Here is a 9,788-nt window from a genome sequence, read left to right on the forward strand (position 1 = left end):
GGCCACGAAGCACTGGTCCAGCATCTGGTACATGGGCTGGGTCCGGACGTCGACGTTGGGAGGGCCACACGGGATTGTGCGGGTGGAGTGGTACCAGCCGACACCGATCGGTCTGCGCCAGCCTCTCCGCCTCCGTGGAGGCCGCGGACAGCTGCTCCGGGGAGATCTCCACCCGGTCCTTCCTCTTGTCCGAGCGGCGGAGGATGATGACGGAGTAGATGTGGACGATGCGGGCGGGTTCGACCTCCCCGATGCACAGACCCATCACCTCCTCCTTCTCCGTGCTCAGCGCGTGGTTCATGCACACCAGGAAGGCGTCGGACTCCAGGTGGACGGCGCTCACCGCCATGTTGGAGGACAAATGGAGTTTCTCTCTGAGGACCAACACATAAACAGAGGCAGCGGCAGCGCTTCACTTCCGCCTTCTGTGGTCCCGCGCTAAAAGCATTCCGTGTCGGTGCGGTCGGGCTCTTACAGCGACCAAAGGTTCCGCTTGTTCGTCACAGTTTAGTATAAAAGTCGTTTCTTTAATGGATGTGACTGTCTGGGTTTTTATGTCATATGTATTTAACAGTTTTGGGCAGTAACTCATTATTACTAATAATAGTACTTTCCCCAGTAACTACTATTGTAACTAATTACTAATACATTTCAGTAATAAAATTACACCCCAAAAAATAATTAGTTACAACATTACTTTTCTTCTAACCGTCCTACTGATTTTAAAATCAATCACATGCTTGGAATTATTTTTGTAATTGTGGAGGAAACTAGTTTGGAAGATGGAAACTTACATTCAGCAGCTGGAAATATTAGTCTGATTTTAACAAACAAATCTGGATTTTAACGTCGTCAGTCTGAATTTTGGGAGGAAGGGGCACAATTACCAACTTTGTGTGGAGTAGAAGAAAAGTAATATAACTAGTAACTAATTACTGTTGGTAGGGAGTAATAAGTAAAGTAATAATATTACTTTTGAAAGGAGTAATGAGTAATACATTACATTTCTTTGAGTAACTAGCCCAACACTGTTATTTAAACACATTTATCATGAGGCTGTCTTGGTAAAATAGGGTATTTCTGATTACAATGTGACTGGAATGTGCTGTAAAAGTTTATGAATCATCCAACCAATCAAAATATTCTTCAGTATGCAACTTGTACAGTGTGATGTAGAAACATGAAGCCACCAGTGCACATCCACTGAGAATGGACTTTACCATGAAGTAGGAGACATCTTGTGTCCAGCAGGAAAACTTTAGAAATGAACAACATTTACATATTCAGAGATTCTGGAAGTTTTAATGAAGTAGAAGGAGGAGATCACTTTTTAAGGAATTGAAGTCAGAAATGATTATTATTATTTATTTATTTTCTGCTGAAAAAACATATCAGATATGCATTATAGTTCCAAGCAGATTATTTGTATATGTGTCTTAATACATGTCTGGAGGGGATCCAAAGTGAAAGTGCTCATTAGGCAGCACAATGCTGTCAGTGTCATATTATTATTATTTATTATTATTATTCACAATAAAAAAAAAATGTAAACACAATTTAAATGTCATTGTAATTTAAGGTACTGTTGGGTAGTATAACAATGCATCATTGTAAGACAAGATGCACAATCTCACACACAATTATTATATCTTATAGCCCACTATTCTGTTTTACATACAGTATTACAGAGTGTGTAATGGTATTTGTGAGAGTGTATGAGTGTGGTGTGTGCGTGTAAGCAAATATGATTCAGGCTCTAAGTGGTAGTGTGTGTGAAGGTGTATTGTGGTGTATGTGTGTGAGGGCAAGCCTTATAGTGCAATCCCTTGTGAACATTATGGTCAAGGGAGCCAAATTGACAGTATTACGTTTATTTGCAATGTGCTTTTCTTCATACTTAAATATCAAATATCAGTAGTAAAATATATATAATATATTTTTTGAATATAAAAACAAAATCAGTTGTACTCAAAATCATATGTATAAAAACAATTGTATAGTAAGTGCAAAAACATCAGGGTATACATTTTGTACCTGAAGATGATACTTTTGGAATATAGTAGAAAAGAAAGCATTAGTGTGGAAAAGGACTCTGGACCTTCATTGATAAAGTATAGTGAGTTTCTGCAAACATTAGAATAAATCACATACGTACGTACATTATGCCTTCACTGACTGTAAATGCAAACTTAAATTAATTTGTGATTTTCTTCTTCATAATTAAAATTCAGCAGCAGATTGTTTTTTCAAAGTTTGCTTTGGATTTATGAGAAGTACAACTCCGGTAAACATTGCAAAACTCTCCTGAAGTACCTCAAGAGCCAAAACCCTAATTATGTCTGTTGAAAGATGTATTTGGAAGGCTTTATGTTTAGGCAATGTTTATACAATACTGGCTTATAGTTCCTAAATCAAATAATAAATTATATAATCAAATCAAAAAGAAAAGGCAGCACCTTTTCTTAAATCACATCACCATTCACTGATTCATCTTAAATCTATGTGAGGCTTCAGACTCACAGCTGCTTACTGTAACTTCTATCTACTCAAGCTTACAGAGCTCAGCACTGGATCCACTACCATATGACGCAAAAACACCCAGTCCAGCATAGAGCGGCTGAGTGAATGTGGTCTGGACTCTGTGGAGGAGAGTCATGGTTTCAGAGACGCTGTAGAAGGACAGAATACCTGCCCTGTGATCCAGGTACACTCCCACTCTGGAGGACTGAGGGCCTGGGACAAAAGTGCTAACACCATTATGTCTGAATGCATAATTGTTGTTGAAACACTCTAATGCCCAAGACTTGTCATCATTTCCAAATCCACTTGTATATCCTGCTCTGTTGATATCTTTGTATGTGACTGCTACTGAAACTTCATATTGCATCTCCACCTCCCAATAGTGACGTCCGCTCAGACTTTCTCTATTCAGGACCTGAAACATGTCAGTAAATCTGTCACGATGACTAGAATATAACTGCTTTTCACTAGTCACTGTTGCTTTTCTGTTCCCCTCAGATAATAACAGCCGTGTGTTTGCTGTGTTTGGATCCAGTGTGATTTCACGTGAATATTGTAAGAATCCAGCTCTGGTCTTGGGCTCTGGTTGTGGCAGTAAAACATCCACTTCAGTCACTGTCAGTGAGACGTTTGTCCATTTGTCCCTCAGAACGTCCTGTAGTTTATCTCTGAGCTCTGACACAGCCGCTGTCACATCCTCAAAGTACCTCAGAGGACGGATATTGATGCTGGGTGAGTCTGTAGATTCACTAAGTCATGACAGTGAGGGGTAGTTGTGTAGAAACTGGTTGTGGTCCTCTGTGTTTGAGAGTTGCTCCAGCTCGTTGTCTTTCCTCCTCAGCTCAGTAATCTCCTGCTCCAGCTTCTCCTGAAGCTCTTTGACTCGACTCACTTCAGTTTCCTGCTGGGATCTGACCTGCTGCTTCACATCAGAGCTTCTTTTCTGGATGAGACGGATCAGCTGAGTGAAGATCTTCTCACTGTCCTCCACTGCTTTATCAGCAGAGCGATTGATAGCCTCCACCTCCTGTTGAAGCTCCTTCACATCTTCCTCTCTGTCCTGGATTCTCTGCTGGATAGTTTTGTCGACCTCCACATCGAGGCTCTAACATCTTCATCCACCTCATCATGGACGAGAGCCAGATGTATCATCCTGGAGCTTCTTCTGGAGGGGTCCACCAGCTTGTGTTTTTCAAAGGCAGGTGATTCATAGTGAGGCTGGAGGTGTTTCTCACAGTAAGAGACCAGACAGAGCAGACAGGACTTGAGGGCTTTCAGCTTTCTCCCAGTGCAGAAATCACAGGCCACATCTCCTGGTCCGGCATAGCAGTGATCAGCAGGAGCAGCTTGGAGTCCAGTCTTCTTCAGTTCCTCCACTAAATCTGCTAACATGGTGTTTTTCACCAGGACAGGCCTCGGTGTGAAGGTCTGCCTACACTGAGGACAGCTGTAGACTTTCTTCTGATCTTCTTCATCCCAGTAGCTTTTAATACAGTTCATGCAGTAGCTGTGTCCACAGGGAATAGTCACCGGATCCTTCAGTAGATCCAGACAGATCGAACAGCAGAATCTTTCCTGGTCCATCTGAATTCCTTGCTGCGCCATTTCACCACCCAGAGACAGCGAGTGTCAAATAGTTTCACTTCCTGATAAAATCTGCCCTCTGATCTAAACCAAAACTCAGTTTCGCTTGCTTGTTTACTGGCATCTGTAGAGTGCCAAATCTGTTTAGGGGGCAGAAAGCAGGAAACATCTTGACTAAAGGGGACTGGCTGTACTTGAGAGCAGGAAGAAGGAGGGGCATTTATGCATTTCAGGGAGGGTGATTTACTCACAGCAGAGTGTGTCTTTAGGCCATTATTTAGTGGTGCAATGGTTCATAGTTTATCTGTGGTCCGTATGGATAGACCCCCATGGTTTGGCATGCTTGTGAAACACACTTTTACTGCTGCTCTCTAAAGTAATAATTCACTAAATCTCGATGCAGAGTTGCAGTGAAAAGATAGACAAGACAAATGCATGCTGTGCAACTGAATCACAGTGATTGGGTTAGGGCAGAGCAACTGAAAATGTCCTGTAGCTATTGTACTTATCGAGTGATGTCATCAATGTCATAGGGTGGAAGTCGAGGTGGATGGATGGGTCAGAAAATGTATTGAACACAGAAGACCAACTTGTTTCTTGTTATCAACTTCTTTTTCTCAATATTCTCTCTCTAACTCCTGAGGGAAATATCTGGCTCTTTAGTTGCTAAATGTTTACCAGCTGTTTGGTGCTGAACAGGTAATGTACTATGGGTTTTTAGAGTTTTTTCACTGAAAACAGCAAAAATTACAATATGAAATCAGTGATAGTGAACCAAACCAGTAAGCACTGTTGCAGCCAGCTAAGCAATGAGCTGCAACTTGCTATAAAGTTCTATAAAGCTGATGGGAGCTGCAGCTGATAATTCTCTGTAGGTTCCAGAGCCGACTGATATGGGATTTCTGAGACCAATATTGATTTTAGAGAGGAAAAAACATTAGATTAAGCGCCAATATAGTGAAATTTTGAGCTGGAATGACAATAGACCTTTTCTATGTGGATTGTGCACTAACACAACTATACAAATGTACTCAAAAGGCTGCTTTCTTTAAAAAAAAAATATATATATTTTAGGTAAATATTATCTGCTGGAAAAACTTTGCAGTGACACGAATGTAAGCATGTTTTCTGCATTATATTGCCTACCGGAAAAAATGATTAATAATATCAGCACATTTCGGATAACAAATATGCTGATATGTCTGCACTAGGCCAATATTGGCCAATATTGGTCAGGTTCTAGAAGGTTAATCACGAGTGACCCCTGTCACACTGTGATTATAAAAATATGAATTACAGACCTACTGTTGCCAGTTTATCAAGAACTTAATGGCTTAGTGTCAAAATATATTTCTGATATAGTTTAAGAAAACATAGCAGATACATCTGATCTTCAGCTGCTACCCACAAAGCTTCCTATTGATCTTAAATGTGGCCTAACTCACCTTCAAATCTGAAACAATGGATTTCTCAAGCATTGAATTGAATTTTTCATTGGTTTTTGTATTTTGATGCACTCTAGGTGAATGGATTTCTGTTGTGTTTTCATATACTATATAGAGTTTGTACAGTATATATAGTTGCTTCATACCTCTGTATAGCCCGCACTTCTGGTGGTAAAATTGACTGGCAACACTCAAAGAGCTGTAAGCACTGTCCAGGATGGCATGGAAGAAAATGTAAACACCACTCATTGTGCGCTCATACACAAATAAACCTGTGTTACTACATATGTCCATACTACATCTACCCATGTTACTGTCTGCATACTAAATCTGTTACCAGTGCCACGTTCACTGGAGGACAGCAGTTTCCACAGAGAGCTCACACGACGCACATGCCTTTGAAAAAGGATTGTGTTTATTTACAGTGACTTTCATCAGAATTACAATACAAATGACTTATAGACCGACTCTCCACAGACGGAGAATTCATTCGGAGCTTGAGGAGGTCAGCTGGAGGCTGTGTGTATGTATGTGTGGGTTTGTGGTTATTGACAGCAGAGTGTGTGTCAGCTTTGGCAGAGGGAAAGTCCATGGATGTATCTGCAGCCTCCTCTTCCTCTTCTTCTCACCCTCCCCTTGGTTCTCCTGCTCAGTGACTCTCTCCTTTCTTTCCCACAACCTACGGGTCAACAAAATACAATTACATGCATGAGAACAACAAATTCAACAACAAACCTCAACATAAATGAACCAAAGTTGTGACTGGCCCGTACCCTTTTGAAGTCGTTCATGTTGGTGGCCTGTACTGGAGTGCCTATGAATGTCAGGTAGTTGATTTTTGTTGTCTCCTCGTCTCCTTGGTTCGACTTGACAAACAACTGGGGAGAAAAAACAAAAAGACAAATGCCATCAATAAACATACTACACCAGTTAAACCGGGTTTTTCTTTTTTAGTGTAGGGAACATGGTACATACAGTAAGTACCAGCAGAGAGAGGTCGTTTTCTGAGTGAAGACAGTTGATAAAACCCTTTTTACTCTTGGTCCAAAAAGTAGGACCAAAAATGTTGGTTGAATGCTGATGGATCATTCACAAATCACAAACTCTTCCAGTGATGGGTCTGACAAATTATTTAAGGTTATGAAGTGTGAACACAAACTCCTCGAAAGAAAATCTCAGTTTAATATATTTATGTTACATATTATATTAAATCTAATAATAAACATTGACTTTAACCCAGAGCAGTGTTGAAATGATGCCTACTTTGCTGCTGATGTGAGCATACTGTATGATTAACCTTGTTGTACTGCATTAGCCAGTACCTTTCAATACATTTCAAATGAAATCTGACACTTTGTTTCAGCAGTGATCTGGTCCTCACCGTAACACTCTGGACGTTCTGAAACTTGACGTAGCGCAGGGGAATCAAACCGTCATCTTTGTAGTCTTCCTCTGATAGCTCCAGAGCCTGAGTGGCTTCACTCCGCTCGGCGTCGTCAAAACCCATCGACCGGGGGAGATTGATGAACACCTTCACCATCTTAGGGGCTTGGGCTGACGCGGAGAGGGAAGGAGGAGGCGAGGAGGGGAAATGAGGGATGGAAGGGAGGATGGAGCAAAGGATAGGATGTTAGTTTTAAGGGAACATTTCACTGGAATCCCTCCAGGTGATGATGATTGATACTGAAGTGTAGAGCAGCGTAACAAAAACATACCAAAGTCTGAGGACAGTAGCTTCATAGAGAAAAGCTTCACCGGCTGGTTGAAGGCGATCGTAATCAGCAACTAGACAAGATTAAAGAACAGCAACACATTAGACAAATCACTAACAAATTCAACTTATTGAGGATTATTAATACTAGGACTAACTAGCTCTACACTGCAATAAAAACAACAATGCTGTCTTTTAACCTATATGGATGATGACGTTGTGAGGATGTTTTTGGCTGGGACGTGTAGCTTTAGCTTTAGCATCATACCTCTATTACAAGATTTAGAAAATACAGAGACAATATTTACAACCCATTTGCAGAGGCACAGTTAGTTTGATTAGACAGCTAGCTACAGCTGATTATATATCTCAGCATTTAGTTTATTTCTGTGAAGAAACTAAATAAAATTGTCACTGATTTATTACTATTATATTCACAGAGCCTTCTCTCTCTGATAACCAGTCTCATCATTATAAGTATGTCATTAGAACAACAAAAGACTAATGGCCAAGTATCAGAAGGAAGAAAACACAATACAATACATTGTAATATACAATATGTAATATACATAAAATATGTCAGTCGAGGTTGTCAGTTTACTCAACTGATAACTGCACGAATATTGGGACTGGGAAAAATGACAACACGTATGCTTAAACTGAATACGTGATTGATTCCATGAACACACATTTTGAGCGGGGACGGGTTGTTAGGGTTAACAGCTCGTACCTGTTCGTCACAGTCAGACTCCAGGTAGGTGGAGTCTTTGATTAAGCAGTTATCGAAGCCACAGTCGTCGCTCTCGTTCAGGCACTCACAGCCAGCTTTGCTGACAAAAGGCATGAGGTCCATCTGAAAACGAAGCAAACAAGACTTCTATTTCAGTCTTCATTTAACATTTACATATTGTATACAGTAACTACAGTTATATCCATTAATCCTATGCACACGTACAACCTGAATCCTTCAACAGAAAGGTGTCATTGTCCACTCACATATCCCTTTGGGATGTCAGAGTCTTCGCTGTTGCCCGGGTCATTCTCTGTGTGCTGTTTGATCTTCTCTTCCAGACCTGCAGCGTCTGCCCCCTGATACTGATCCACCCGAACCCGGTTCCTGAAGAACAAGAACGTCGGTGTGGCTGAGATGTTGTTGGCTGCTGCTGTTGCCTGAAAAAAAGGGTGGGAAAAAATAAATGGTTTTGTAAAGTTTGCCTAAACCGGTTTCAAACTAACTGCTGGATCTCCTAGTTTTCCTGATTCTTATTTCCAAGTGTGCAACGTTCACTGTTTTAGCAGGAAACCAAGTGGTTACATTTGAATCCCAAATAACATCTGCTAACATATTCGTAAAACAGTGCAAGTTCCAATTTCAGGATAAATGAAGTGGAATTGAAATTTTCTTTTTTATTTTGGTCAACAAAAACACTAACATCAACAATGAACTGATCCAACTAACAAACACTGTCTGTGTAGTTAAAGCCTGATATACTTTCTTCCTTTGTTATAGAGCTCCATTGTTGTCTGAACACTATTAAAAGCACATCAGTGAGCCACACTGTTGCACTGGGTGACATGTCATTATCATGAACACACACGCACCATTTCCTTCTGTCTGAGTAACATTTGCTAAAAACTACAGTGCGCCGCCATTTTAGGAATTTGCTGAGCCTTTTGTTCACTTCCTCCAGACTACACTGACTTTACAGATCAGCATCGACGTATAGGTTATCCAACTATTGTTTTCACAGTGTATAATGCCAGAAAAAAATGCTTGTGGTAATACATTGGTGTCACTGTAAAATTGATTCTGCCGCGATTTACAATACTGTGGTAACCAGCACAGAGTAAAGCCTTGGACACACTGCTCAGGTGGGCCGCACAGTTCCCAGACAAAACAGACAGTGAAAAGGATCTGCACCTTTCACTCCTTCTATTACCTCAGACACAGAAACACAACACCTGCTGTATCTGTTTCAGATTAAAAGCTCTCTGGTGTTTCTGTGGACAGACTCGATTCATAACAAGGCTGTTATTGTACTGTATTGTATTTATCGAAGGCAGACTCGGTGTAAAAAAATAATGATCAATGCTACAGCTGGGTTTTCAGAGGAAAGGGATTCGGAACCGGATGAAACCCACATGGTGGATCCGACTTACCTGACAGACATGAACATCTACTTCAAGGAAGACGACCTGTGGGTACTTGTTACTCAACATGTTGAAAGCTGGAGCTATTCTGACACAGGGCCGACACCTGAGGAGGCAGAGGAGAGTGCGTTAGTCTGTAAACTGCTCTGGTCTCAAGTAGTCTAAAGGAATGATTATTCAATGAATCAACAAGTCTGCTGAATTAAAGAAACTGACAACAATTGAATTGTTTCAGTGACTTATAGAGTAAAAGCTACACTTTAGCTCCAGCTTGTCAAATGTGCAGATGTTCTGCTCATCTGTTGTATACATTAGATTTTGAGGTTCCTGCACTGTTGCCATGCTTCACTGTATCTCAGGGAAAACGTAGGAAGGAA

At 40.9% G+C, this 9,788-nt stretch overlaps 2 protein-coding genes and 1 pseudogene across 2 annotated transcripts in view; all 3 read right to left on the reverse strand.

Moving 5' to 3' along the window:
- brcc3 (BRCA1/BRCA2-containing complex, subunit 3) overlaps positions 1-432 on the reverse strand; it is a 956-nt gene extending 524 nt beyond the window's left edge. Inside the window, 2 exon segments of the mRNA XM_035668257.1 lie at positions 1-115; positions 117-432. The exon segment at positions 1-115 is cut by the window's left edge and continues 30 nt beyond it. Coding sequence (XP_035524150.1) covers positions 1-115; positions 117-349 — 348 coding nt within the window. The 5' untranslated portion in view covers positions 350-432.
- Positions 433-1,349: 917 nt separating this feature from the next.
- LOC118332522 lies at positions 1,350-4,268 on the reverse strand (annotated as a pseudogene).
- Positions 4,269-5,942: 1,674 nt separating this feature from the next.
- txnl1 (thioredoxin-like 1) overlaps positions 5,943-9,788 on the reverse strand; it is a 5,730-nt gene continuing 1,884 nt past the window's right edge. Inside the window, exons 2-8 of the mRNA XM_035667856.1 lie at positions 9,421-9,517; positions 8,257-8,430; positions 7,991-8,113; positions 7,265-7,334; positions 6,931-7,103; positions 6,323-6,427; positions 5,943-6,228 (exon numbers count right to left, since the gene is read on the reverse strand). Of these exons, the coding sequence (XP_035523749.1) occupies positions 6,199-6,228; positions 6,323-6,427; positions 6,931-7,103; positions 7,265-7,334; positions 7,991-8,113; positions 8,257-8,430; positions 9,421-9,517 (772 nt within the window). The 3' untranslated portion in view covers positions 5,943-6,198. The remainder of the gene's footprint in view (positions 6,229-6,322; positions 6,428-6,930; positions 7,104-7,264; positions 7,335-7,990; positions 8,114-8,256; positions 8,431-9,420; positions 9,518-9,788) is intronic.

This window comes from Morone saxatilis, unplaced genomic scaffold (assembly GCF_004916995.1).
Source record: "Morone saxatilis isolate NCDOM2014 unplaced genomic scaffold, NCSU_SB_2.0 Contig21, whole genome shotgun sequence".
Taxonomy (NCBI): Eukaryota; Metazoa; Chordata; class Actinopteri; family Moronidae; genus Morone; species Morone saxatilis.